At 44.5% G+C, this 13914-nt stretch overlaps 1 protein-coding gene across 12 annotated transcripts in view; it reads left to right on the top strand.

Moving 5' to 3' along the window:
- Positions 1-967: 967 nt before the first annotated feature.
- Positions 968-13914, top strand: part of Cadps (calcium dependent secretion activator) — a 452771-nt gene continuing 439824 nt past the window's right edge. For all 12 annotated transcript variants that reach the window (XM_060390975.1, XM_060390971.1, XM_060390969.1 and 9 more), the window contains exon 1: positions 968-1431. In XM_060390975.1, coding sequence (XP_060246958.1) covers positions 997-1431 — 435 coding nt within the window. In that variant the 5' untranslated portion in view covers positions 968-996. The remainder of the gene's footprint in view (positions 1432-13914) is intronic.

The raw sequence follows: 13914 nt of genomic DNA, 5'->3' as shown, positions 1-13914 counted from the left end.
CTTCACTGGCTTTTTATTTTTATTTTTTTGGGGGGCTCTTGATTTCTACGTAAATAGTTGAACTTCATGATCCACACAGCAGGTCACTCAAATATTATGCCTTTGTTTTTTACAGTGGACACATGTGGCGTAAGTTGCTGGACTAGAGGTTTACACAGTGGAGACAAACATGCTGCCTGCCCTGTCCCCGCCCCCTCCCACGATCCCCACAGCCCAGGTGAGGAGTCTGAACTAGAAGACCTAGAAGACGGACCTTTTCTTGAAGGTATAATCTCACTGAATTCCTCTTAGTGAGACCTCTACGCACGCAGAAAGCCTGCTCTCCGCTGGTCAGAAGTTACCTTTGGCTTCTTAATCCTCCCCCCACGGGCCCCCCGCGGGGGGAAAACTTTTTGTCCCCGGGAGGGGAAGAGAGGTCGAGGCAAGGAGAGGTGTTCTACACAGGACAGGGGACATGGAGGGCTGGAGGGCATGAGGGTCAAAAGTAGTGGAGCTCTGAGGATTTGGGAGCGCTCCCCGCTTTCCGCCTCCAGGCCCTTGCAGCCGCCCTCTCCGCTGTGGACACTGGAGAGTTAAGCCAATAAACACGTAAGCGCCGCTCGCTCCCCAATCGGCAAGATGCCTCTCCGGCTCTTGGCTGCATCGACAGCTTGCAACACACGGCATCTTTTCTGGAGGCGCCTCCTTCAGCGGCTGCAGATGGCATCCGGCTGCGGGCTCGGGGCTCGCAATTGAGTCTCGCCCTTGCCCACCTCGGGCGCCCAGACGCACCTCTCCCTTCTCCTCCTCCCCTCGCGCTCCTGGGTCTGCGCCCAGCTCGCGCTCGCCGGGCGGAAGAAGCAGTCGCGGCGGCCGAGGCTGAGCGGCAGCACCAGCTCTCCCTGACCTAGGAAGAAGCGCCCACCGGGACAGCCGACCTCCGGCTGCCTCCAGCGCCCCCCGCCTTCTGCACCCCAAGCCGAGGGCTCCGGGTACCCCCACCCCCCAGGCGCCACCATGCTGGACCCTTCGTCCAGCGAAGAGGAATCGGATGAGATCCTGGAAGAGGAGAGCGGCAAGGAGGTGCTGGGCTCGGCCGCGTCCGGAGCGCGCCTGTCTCCTAGCCGCACCAGCGAGGGCTCGGCGGGCAGCGCCGGGATGGGGGGCAGCGGCGCCGGGGCCGGGGTGGGCGCCGGCGGCGGTGGGGGCAGCGGCGCGAGCAGCGGCGGCGGGGCCGGGGGGCTGCAGCCCAGCAGCCGCGCGGGCGGCGGCCGGCCCTCCAGCCCCAGCCCGTCGGTGGTGAGCGAGAAGGAGAAGGAAGAGTTGGAGCGGCTGCAGAAGGAGGAGGAGGAGAGGAAGAAGAGGCTGCAGCTGTACGTGTTCGTGATGCGCTGCATCGCCTACCCCTTCAACGCCAAGCAGCCCACCGACATGGCTCGGCGGCAGCAGAAGGTAGGTGCGCGGCCAGGCCGGGGAACGGCGCCCGGACGTCGCCGGGCGGGCGGGGCGAACAATGGGAACCGGCGGCGCAGCTGGCGAGGAGGAGCCGAGCGCGGTGGAGACCGCGCCCTGGGACTAGGGGCCCGGCTCGCAGCGGCCCAGCTCGGTTCGCCGCGGTCCCGTCCCGCCAGCCCGGAGCTCCCCGGGATGTGTCAGGGGCCTGCAGCGCAGGGTCGCGTGCACGGACCTCCCTGCGGGGGAGCTAGGCGGGAAAGTCCCGCTCTGTGACCTAGGTGGCACGGGGAGTGACTTGCAGCGGGCAGCGCCCACAGAGGCCTGGCTCGCTTGCGGGACTCCCTGCGCTCTCGGGTGGCGGCGGCTGCGCCGTGCTGCGCTCTGGCCCGCCCTCCAGGGCGTGCGTTAGGCGGGCGCAGCCACCGGGCAGGTCGGGACACGGGTGTGGAGCTCCAGCCGCGCAGGACTCTAGGGGCAGCCGGCAGCCGCAGGGGCACGCAGAGGAAAAAAAATGCTAACCTAGGAAGCGAGGTTTTCCGTGACTCAGCCAAGGGCGCCCCCTCGCAGACCGGTCAGATGGTCGCCACCTAGGGTAGCCTAAGGGTCCTCCTGTAGAGCTTTCCCCTTGCCTGGCATCTCTCCAACCTACATTACCCCTTCCTCAGGAATCCCAGAGCAGAGGTGCAGCTGGTGGGCCCCCGTGCCCGGGTCAGCACCTCCACTGTACTCCCTTTGACCCTCTTCTCCTCCCAAGGTGACTTCGCCGCCACCTTCTGGCTCGCCAAGGCTATCCAAGCCCTGTTGTTACTGGCTTGATGAAGTGCAACTGCAAACAGCTTCTCAGTTATAGTCATCATTAGCTTTTTGTGTCTGAGGCAGGGCAAGGCCAAGCCGGCTTTGAACTGCCTTTCATGGGAGGCGGACCCCATTACTATCCCCAACCAAAGAAAGAACGGGGGGTGGGGGGAGCAGACGCCAGGGGCTGAGGGTCAGTGGTAAGGATCAGCTAGGAAGGGGCCAGGAGCTCAGTGGGTGTGCTTAAGTGAAGAAAGTCGGGGTTCTGTTTCAATCTCTAGAATGACTGAAGCCCTTAGAAGGCTGAGGTCAGTTGAACCCACGGGCCATGAAGGTTCCAGCTGTAACCTATCAAGGTTGTGAGACGAGTTTCTTAAAATAGCGATTTCTGCATTGCTGCTATTTAAATCGAAATTATATGTTGCTCAAGTAAGGTGTTGGATCTTTCCAAATTTACCTTGTAGCCTTATCTCGAAGTGGAACAGATTGCTCTGTTTGCTTTGCTTCTATGTGTACAAACACTGCCCAACCCTGTCAATTTATTTTAGCTACTACTGCTTGTATGCCAGTTTTATTAAGTGAAAAAGACCCACTTCCTGGGTGAGAGACTGCAGATAGGCCATACGCACCACCCTCTAGCTCCACCTCTATAATATCCCCTTTCCAGAGGCCTTTTGCTTTCCAACTGTGTTAGAGCAGAAGTATCCTTAGAGAAGTAAAATTATGATAATTTTTTAAGGTTGAATGTGTTTCTACATAGTCAGTTAAAATAAGTTTCTTCTTGGAATTAAGTTAATTGTCTTTATAATATGGTAAATTCTACCTTCAAAATCTCATCAAGCACTGAAATTAGCCAAAAATGTCCTAACCTTTCACCATGAAAACTGTTTGACTTTAAACAAAATGAAACAAGACCTTGCGTTCATCAATCAAAGCCTTTGTGGCTGTGTCCTTTAGGTTGATGTGTAGGTCCAGCACTGGGAGAAAGAAAAAAGACAATTCTGTAGGAACCCCATTCTATCAACTGAGAAAGAAATGAGGCCATTTCCCTCTAGTCTGACTGCATGTTTTACCTCAGCCCATCCAAAGCTGTTATTTGAGGGGCAAGCCTGTTTTTACACGGCCTTTCGGCATCAGAGAGACTCCAGGACAGACTGATAACACTGGGCTTCTGTCAAACTATTTTTAGACACTGTAAGAACTATTGCTAAATATACATTCCAACAAAACAACCTCAGGCCTAGTGGCTACAGTGGGAAAGATATATATATATATATATATATATATATATATATATATATATATCTGTGTGTGTGTGTGTGTGTGAACATGTGTGTGTGTGTATCAACAAGGAAAGTTTATTTTCTTTTTATGTCTCCTTATTATATACATATAACATATTTACATATATATCCTTTCTAAATAAATATATATATATACATATACATATACATATATTCTTACTAAAAAGAAAATAAACTTTCCTTGTTGCTCTGTCTTTTATGTTTGGTGCACTCTGGAGATGGCATTCTCACTCTCAGAATTCAAGCTTTTGAAACTATGAAGGTAATAAAAAGGTTTGCATTTTAGATATGGTAAAATTTAAAGCCAATAAGCAAAACTGGTTAGTTAATATCAGTCTGGAGCTTTGAACAGAGTAAAAACAGATGAACTAGAAAGAGACAAATGAGAAATGACATAGAGAAAGGATAGAATGATGCAGAAGCAGAAAGACAGAACTGTCTATGAAAAGGAACTGTCCATGAGGCAGCAAAGGCATGTGTTACAGAATGCAGTGTGCCTTCTGAGGCCCAGGAGTTTTCATCATGCTTGCCACAAATAATGTGTCTATGATGTGCAACACACTTCATCTGGACCGTTTTTCAAACTTTCCACTTTATTTTTTTGACCAGTTTTAAGTTAACTACAGCACATGGTTCCTACATGCCCCAAGCAAGTCTTCCATATTGTTAACACTCAAAGATATGACACATGTTACAAAGAACCCAGGCAATACGTTATGAGTAAAGTCTATAGCTTTTGTCTGAATTCATTTTCTGTTCTTACATCATGTTTGCTTTTGTTTTGGTGGTACAGAGCCTCAAACCCAGGTTCTTGGATATGCAAGGCAAGTGGGGAGCTTGCCCTGTCATCCCCAACCCCTGAGATCATTTTGAATTCTTCTAGACACCCTGACTTAATTGCCAAGATACTCTGAAACTCAAAAAGATTTTAATAGTTTGCCTAAAGTACCATGTAGCCAGATAAAAGAGTAAACGTTGAGCCCAGGGTGGTCTGATTCCAAATCCAGTCTTCTAAATCACAGTGTTCTGACAGTGGCCAGAAATAGTCTTGAGTGTACGTACAAACAGAAGCCTCTCACCCTGATGGCAAGCATGTCATGTATTCTTCTTTACAAAGGTGTATTTCTACTTGTTTCAAAAAAGAGGCCCATTCCTTTTCACCTGAGCACCTCTGAGATATTGAGTATGGGCATAAAGAACATGAAGCAAAATCAAGGGTCAATAGCTGGTTAAAGCTACCAGACAGACATCATTCTGTTTTCAGTTTTCCTTTCCTTTCCTTTTCTTGTCTTAACATTGTTGCAAATAAAAGGAAAAGTACCTTAGCTCAAGAGAACTAGTGAGAAGAAGGGAGGGAGAAGGCGACGATGCTGTCTAGAGTGTGCTGATACTAAATTACTGGGAAAAAAAAAAGAAAAGAAAAAGAATGCTTGGACACTTGGCCAAACTCTTCAATGTAAAGAAAAGATATAAACAGGCCATTTGCAAAATGTGTTTTTATAATTTACATATTTTGTCTTCTTTACCAAGTCTAAATATGACAAGGTAATACTGGTCGTTTGTGATTCAAACAAAAACTTTCCCAATAAGACTGTCCCAATACTAATTCAGTAATTCATATGGCAATAGCTCTTTCCTTTTTCTTCCTTTCTTCCTCAGGATGCTGAAGCAAATACCTAGACTTGGCATGGTAGAGCATCACTATCTGTTTCTGAGCTACATACTAATGGTGAGGGGTGGCTACCTCGTGTGAACCAGCTACCTATAGATGCTGCCAAGGGAATGTGAACGCAGGCGCTGTCTAATATTTAGATTGACAGGATGGTTTATCATTAGGTAGTCACTACTCATAATGCCTGGATTACAAATCATCTCATGTAGATCTTTTGTGTGCAAATTTGTGCCATCATCCCCCTGCCCCGTGTGTGTGTGCATGCATGTACACGTGGGTATTCGCATGGTGGTGTGATGTGACAGTCCAGAACTTCAGCAGAACTATTTTATTCAAGACGACTTTATGCCTGGATGAAATGTATCTTAATTTCAGACTACTCTTTCCTATATGATTCAGTCCATATCTTTTGATGAAATTATGGCTACCATTGAGTCACTATTTGCTACAGAGACTCCATCTTTCTCATTTACTTATTTTCCTTTATTTGGTCATGTTTCATAAGCTATGGTTTTCACAAAACCCAAGGCCAAGTACAGGTTAACTCTGTGTGCTCATGGGAGTCTTATGATTTCTCCATTTCTAGCTTTAGGCACCTAGGTCGCTCTGCTGTTCAAACTATTGATCTTTGCTCTGCCAATGCATATGATTTACATTTTAAAATATAAACTATTCTAATCCTTCAAGACAACTAAGAGACTGTTACCTGATTTCTTTCTAACTGAATTATGTCTTTCTTTTCAGGAGAATAAATTATTTAAATAAATAATTATTTAAATAAATTGGCCTTTTGCAGATTGCCTATTCCCCAGTCTGGTGCAGTGGGAAGGAACTATTTATTACACACAGTCATGGCATAAACTACCTTCTGAAGACGCATAATATGGAAAAATAATGAGACATTTTTGCCTCATTACACATCTGGAATAGCCTTCTGCTTCCCTATAGCTGGACTTAAGAATGAAGGAAATTAAATCTTTCATTCTTGAAGAATTGTACTCTATAAAGTAATGAAAGTCAAATGACTGCAGGATCTTTCCCCTGAAAAAACAAATGAATGCACAACCATAAGCTATCACATTGAAATATGACAGTAATTGACTTGGGGCTAAGCATCTATAAAAGTGCAGCTGGAATGATTCAGAGAGTTCTACCTGAGAAGTAAACTCCAAACAAGCAAGCAACTGCTCACTGCAGCAAGCACTCAGCCAGGCTGGGTGGTGGAACCAAAATACCCATCTATCATGTGGTTCTTGAACTGGAAGAGTTTATGGTTTTCAGTTTGAAAGCTACCAGACACAAATAAGTTGAGAGTAGGAAAGAGTTTGCTAGGAGATGCTAGTCGCTAGTACTAAGGAGAGAAGGGAATCACTTGTACCCAGATTGGATTTGTCCTGGGGAGTCTTCATGAAAGCAGTGCACTGGGGTTACATCTTAAAAAAATTAGTGTAGTTTTTCTAGAGTCTGTACTAGAAATTTCTAGTCAGAAAAAACTAGAATTTTTTAGTCAGGAGAAAGCCTTGTGGTACCAAGAAACACTGTTTGACTGACACTGGCAGACTGTTGCAAATGACAGAAACTTGACTCAAGTAACTATCAAAACAAACCTCACAGGATTTATTGAATTTATCAGGATATAGAATTAAGGAGCCTAGGTCAGAGGTAATTGAAGGTGTGGCTGTGTCTGGGAAGCCAGATGACTTTCTCTAAACAAGTTTTAAAAGTCTAGATGATGGGGGGGAATATATATTGAAACCTATGTCTGAAGTAAATATTGCCAGGAAGGAGTCACAGATTGTAGGCAGGTCTTCTTCTAGAGAAGGTTGATCTGTCATTTGCAGGAAGGGGCAGGGAACCTTTAGATAATTGCTCATGTCCCTTTGGATGTAATAGTTGGTCATTCTGGAAATTGCAGTTGCTCATTATCAAGACATAAAATCCGTTAAGCTTGGAGTTGGTATGTTTTCACATTATGAACTAAGGCACTTTCCAAATAATCCAGGATGATTAGAGATGAATTCAATTCATCCAACTACCCAAATTTCCAAATGAGGTTAGAAGGAACCAGATTAATGAGGGATTTTAACCTTTCACTTGTAACTTGGAGCCTATCCACAGAGTTGTTTTGTCTATAAAGCATTTTCCCTATTTTTAATTAGTTCTCTGCTCAAGATATTTTAAGTTAAAAATTTTGAATTTCTAGCTTTTCTCATGGTTAATTTCATGGCATCATTAGGACAGAATTTTTGTAGATTTGTAAAAAGCAATAAAAAGAGGATGCCCTGCCATCTCTCAAATAGTAGAATGTGCATCACTTTAGACTTAATTATATTTGTTATGGAAAGCCATATATGTCTAGGTGGTGGAAGAGCGGTGCTATAGGTCTTGAAAAATCTTTTTCTTCTTTATGGTGCTTACCAGATACCAGTGGTGTGACCCTAGGCCCTAAGGAAGCATTCCTGGGAGAGAATCTGCCATTTGGAACGCTGTGTTCCCTGTTTCTGGCAACTGTTCTTGTTTTCTTGTTAGGATGAGACTCATCATTTCTGCAGAATTAGAGGCTCCATGGTCAGTTCTACCTTATTAAATTCTTATTAGTCAGCCCAAACCTATAATAGAATTACTTTTCTGCTCTTATCAGATAACCAAGGCAGGAGACACTTAGCGATTAGTGTCTGGTCATTATTATTTGTATGCTGATGGACAGTAAGGACAGTGGTTAAGAGCTTAGCCGCTGAAGTTTGGGGCTATTTCTTAGTTGTATCAGCCAGCTACAGACTCTGTCTCTTGTGTAATTTATTTATTTCCTCAGATGTTCAGTGTCTGCATCAGCAAGATAGAGGGTAGTAGCTGTACTGTCGGCTTTGGGCTATTATAAAAATTAAGCGATATGTATAGTGAATCCTTGGAACAGCAATCAGACATTTTATAATTATAAAATAAGTGTTAGTTTTTGCATTGGCAAAGTTTATACACACACATACATATGCATGTGCCATATGCATACACACAAATCATATATGTCATCATGCTATTTTTATCTGAAAGTCTGGTGAGGACTAATGTATGTGAAGTACTGTCATAGTAAGGAATGTATTTCTAGTTTCTATCATCAGCCACAGAAGCAGATATAGAAAAACAGGCAGTTGTCATTATAGCATCTTCTCCATACTAGATGGAGCCAACCATGCAATGTATCTGTCTTCCTTTATTCCGAGACGCTTCACTGATTTTACTAAAAAAGGGGGGATCAATTTCTCCAGCTTTAAAAGCCCCTTTGAACATGTGATTTGTTAATGACTAATTCCAAACACACATTAATAGAAAGACTTGCTCCATGTTTAACCGAGGACTCTGATAGAGCCTTTGGCCACACAAGCGGCACGTGGTGGGACTCCCAGGGTTTCTTATTCTCTTTTTCATATTTCTTCCTCCACATTATGCTTTCTGTCATAGAATAGAACACTTTGTTTCATCAAGTCTGGATATTTTCGTCTTGGTACACATAGCCCTTTTACAAATGTTGGTTTACCATTGCAATATTAAACTGTATTGTGTTTGTGTAAAGAGTAAACCCAAGGCATGTGTTATGGGAAGTACATATATCTAGTTAGAGGTACACTCACAGAAATAGACAATGTATGACAGACACGATAGTAATGTCCTTCATGTTGGTACACTTTTAGTCATGGTTTAAATTTCTGCTCAGCACTGGGAGCTGGTGGCTACGTGACCTCAGTTACTTTTCATGACACTATGACCAAACAAATACCTGAGGAATGATGGGGAAGGTATACTTAAAGTTCATCCACTGGGGCAGAGTAGAGTCCATGGTGGCTTGAGGATTTGGCAGTGGGAGCCTGAAACTGCTTGCTTGCATACTGGCCAGCCAAGTATTAAGACTTGGGCGAGAACTAGGGCTGGGCCATGACCCATAAGACTCCTAATAGCCCTGCATCTTCCTAAAGGATCCACAACTCACTGAAATTGTACCACCACCTGAGAACCTACATTTCAAACACAAGAACCCAAGAAGGATGTTTCACATTCAAACCCTAACAGGTCCATTCCCCACCCTCTTTTCCTTTGTAAAATGGAAAAACATTAACAGAAATTATAAGAGACAAGCATGTTAAATGCTTAACAAGTTCTTTATATAGATCGGGTTGGTGTTGAGGAAATGTTCACAGTAGCGGTCATAACAGCATTCATGCATTTCTGTTCCCCTGAGGTCCCTACACTGTTTCTTACTCCTGGAACCTTTGCTGGAGCTGCTTCTTATTCTAGACCAGCTCTCCCCTGACTTTTTTTCTCTGATTCCCTCTTATTTATCCTTTAATTAACACTAGTGCCAGCTCCTTTAGGAAACCCTCCCAAGCCTCTACAATGAGCTGACACACAACTCTGTGATCTGAGTCCAACTTGTCATTTAAGTACACAATATTTAAATAACTTTTTGTGTGGGCCTCTCTTCCACAGACAGGGACATTTTATTTTTCCTTAATTCTTCACCTACCAAATAAAGCCTGGCACACAGACGTTCTTTAGAATGTTGAAATTCCACAACTACAGTCTGTTTCCCAGCAAGTTTTGAAGAAAAGTGGCCAAGGACTTTGAATTCTAGCCTGAGACACTCAACTTCTTTACTTTACTTTTCTGAAAGTTTTAGCCAATTAGCAAATAACTTCAAGATAATTTATGCCTGAGAAACACTCTGTCAGTTACCTCCAGCCTTGCCTTGTTTATACCAAGAGATGACAGAGTTCTGGGCCCTTTGTGGAGAAAAGTCTTTTAAAACCACAAAGGAATTATGAATTTCTTACAACAGCTGAATCTAGCTGAACTCATGTTGGGATGACTTGTGTTTAAATGGGCAGACAAAAAACTAATAAGTGCTATAGTGAGTGTGTCTGCATTGCATATATGTTCTGTAATAGGATGGGTCCAACTTGCCACTTCTGAAAAAAACAAAAACAAAAACAAACAAACAAGCAAACAAACAAAAAACCAGTCAGCAACACTATTGTAAAAGCTGAAGGGGTGCCAAAGTTCTGGGATCTCTATGTTTTCCATGTGTAACATAGGTAAATGTACCTCTTTTCTCTATATTTAGGAGAGTTGGGTATTATTTTCCCTGTTCTTTTATGATAAGATGTCTTTTCCAGATTTGGTTGGATTATGAATCAGTAATAACTATAGGACTCTTGCACATTGGTATAGTAATAAGAATATTATAGGTATGAAATTCTACAAAGGAATGAAATAATTTCTGGGTACGTCCTTTTCTGCTACCCCTTTCTGGTCAGAGGGAAAAGTGCTCTTAGCTGTTTCGTTGTTGTCACTTTAACAGGTATGAGAAAGGTCTGAAATTTTATTTTAATGACAAAGCCCATCGATATTTTAATCTTTCAACTATTATTCTGAAATTGAATGATGGGGGGAGTATATTGGTTAGTTTTTATTTTCTAGAGTCAAATGGAACAGGGAATTTCAGTTGCCTAAGTTACAACTAGCTTTTGAGCATGTCTGTGTGCCAGGGGGCCTTTGAGCGTGTTGAGCACGTCTTGACTGCCAACTGATATCGGAGGGCCTGGCCCACCATGGGTGGTACCATCCCTAGGCAAGTGATTCTGGGCTATATAACAAAAGTATCTGAGCATAGGCTAGTGAGCAAGCCAGTGAGCAGCTCTCCACTGTGGTCTTTGTTTCAGCTCTGCCTCCAGGCTCCTGCCCGGTCTTCCTTTGATGATTGGCTGTGAGCTGAAAGCTGACATAAGCCTTTTCTCTCTCTCCAAGGTTGCTTTTCCTCACACTGTTTCATCATGGCAACAGAGAGCAAACTAGAACAGCTAGTAAAATGATCGTGTGCTGTGTGTGTGTGTGTGTGTGTGTGTGTGTGTGTGTGTGTGTGTGTACGTGTCTGTGGTGTGGTATCCATATCAGTTTGTGGGCATATGCACCTAGGAGCCCAGGTATACATATGCAGAGGCCATAGGAAGGCATTATTTCTTGAGATAGTGTCACTCACTAAAGCAGATCCTCACTGTTTCAACTAGGGTAGCTGCTCAGTGAGTTCTTGGGATGTGTCTGTCTCCATTCCCTACCATGCTAACTATCTAGGGTCACTGGTGCCTGAAACACTTACATGGGTGCTGGATCCTCACACTCATGGAGTAAGCACACATACCCATTGAGCCATCTTCCAGCAGCCTATGAAAAGGAAGCACTTTTTAAAGGTGCCCCAAGAGCACATGTTAAGTTGCAAACCCTCCCAGGGGGCTGTAACACTTTCGAAGAGACAATGGAGTTTTGGCAAAAGCAGGGAGGCTCAGGCACTTGACTGTATCACTTCAGAAGGCAAAAGGAAAACAGTGAAAATTCTTGCAAGTAATCACGCCTTCTGTTGCCCATGTAAAAAACCAGCCTTTTGGTGTGGATGGTAGGCATGGCGTTGTTTAAGCAAATTTGAAATGTAACTTGAACATCTACTTTGGCGGTCTTTCTGACAAGTACAGCAACTGTTGTCTATAAGGCAGCGTGTCACAACATACTGTGTTCAAAACATTTCTCGGGGGCTCTTCCATATTCAATTTTTGTTTGTTAGACATCATCAGACAATGTTATACATTGTTTTGAGCCATTTCTACAAATAAGAATCTCACTGGATCCTGTAAGCAAAACACTCAGAGGCATTTAGACAGCAAGCCCCAACCCTCACCTCCTGTAATCTACTGATTGATCTGAGAAATTGAGGTGTACTCAGATAGAAAAGTTAGTGTAAGGTAAGATGTGATGAGCGAGTGTGTGTGTGTGTGTGTGTGTGTGTGCTGGCGCATGTTGCTGTGGCACATGTGGGGACGTTAGAAGTTTGTCCTCTCAGGAGTTTGTCCTCTCCTTCCACAGTGGGTTCCTGGGATTGAAGTTGTGTTACCGTGTTTGTGTGCCAAGCACTTTTACCACAGCTGTTTCACCAGTCAAAATTTTAAACACCAGTCTTTTCTCCAGGTCTTAGTTCCTGGCCCTTGTTATGGGTGATTATTCCCCCTGCGAAATTCCTATGGGAAAGCACTAACCTCAGAACCTCATAATGAGACTTCAACGAAAATAAGATATTAGAAGATGAGTCTCCCCTAATCATTAGAGCTGATGTCCTTATAAAAAGGGGTCATTGGACCCAGAGACCTGCACATTGGAAAGCTACTCTGCGAAGGAAAAGGCAGAGACTAGAGTGATGCTTCTACAAGCAAGGACTGTGGAAGCTTGTTCCAGAAATGCAGAGGCTAGGGGACAGGCACAGAGAAGATTCTCTCTCACATTTCTGAGGAGCCCCTTCTGCCACCACCATGGCCACCATTGTTGAAAGCACATAGTTTATAATGCTTAGTTAGGGCAGTCCAACTTAACACAACCCTCTCTAAGCTATGTCTCATCTTTAGCAACATCAGTACTAACAATGGCTTTAGCCACCCAGTCACAACACTTTCCATCCTCGTATCCTTGTTTCCAGCACAGACCTTTCCCATTAAAGCTGCTCAAGGTGTGGCTGTACACTGTTGGAAGCCGGGGAGTAGCTTCTCATGATTTACAGTGAGGCAAGGAATTGTATTAGAATGCAAATTATCTTATGCCCTTTCTCTTGCAAGAACAGCTTGCTACAAGACGATGGTCAGCCCATTTGAACAATGTATTTAGTAATGAGGCTCAGGTAGTTTGAGTATAAGTACTTCATCTTGTTCACAGCCAATAACAAGCAGCCCACAAAGGCACAGGTGTACAAGCTACACACGGAAGAACACAACTTTCCATGGCTATGTCTTTAGATGTTCTTAAACCACTCAACAGTAACTGTATCTTTTCACCCAAATCCTTTGCTTCTGCATTTTCTGCTCAGTGTGTGCTTAGTAGCATGGTCACACCTCTAAGCTGTCCAAGGCAGAAATGTGAAAGCTACCTTTCCATCTCTGTTATCGCTCATCCTCACCACGATGTACCTTATTAAATTATTCATGTCCATCTCCTCCCCCCCTTTCTTTTCATAGTTCATGGATCTGCTTTGGGTCCTCAAGATTGCTTGCATAAATCTGTCTTACTCTTTTTGCCATGATGAAATACTCTGAAGAAAAAAAAAAGCAACCCAAAAGAGAAAGAATGTATTTTGGCTCACAGTGTGAGTGCACAACCATCATGGCAATGAAATCATGGTGATAGGATCTTGAGGTGGCTGGACACACTGCAGTCGAAGTCAGGAAGCAGAGAACTTGAGAGTGGTGAATGTTGGCTGTCTTGGGGTTTATATCGCTGTGAAGAGACGCCATGACCATGAGAACTCTTATACAGGAAACCATTTAATTGGAGTTGGCTTACAGTGTCAGAGGTTTAGTCCATTGTAGTCATGGCAGGAAGTGTGGAGGCATAGATGCAGACATGGTGCTGGAGAAGGAGCTGAGAGTTGTACATCTGGATCAGCAGGCAGCAGAAGGAGAGAAATGACACTGGGCCTGGCTCGACCTCTGAAACCTCAAAGTCTGCCCCACACTTCTTCCAACAAGATCACGCCTACTCCAACAGGGGCACACCTCCTAATGATGCCACTCTCTGAGGCTCTGGGGCCATTTTCATTCATACCACCGGGCTGCTCAGCTGGGTTTCTCCTTTTGCTTCAGTCCAAGATCCAGGCCATGGAGTAGTGTCACACTTCTTCAGGGTAGG

Source organism: Meriones unguiculatus, chromosome 9 (assembly GCF_030254825.1).
Source record: "Meriones unguiculatus strain TT.TT164.6M chromosome 9, Bangor_MerUng_6.1, whole genome shotgun sequence".
NCBI lineage: Eukaryota > Metazoa > Chordata > Mammalia > Rodentia > Muridae > Meriones > Meriones unguiculatus.
Note: the sequence above shows the minus strand (reverse complement) of the source record. Positions and strands in the feature narration are given on the sequence as shown.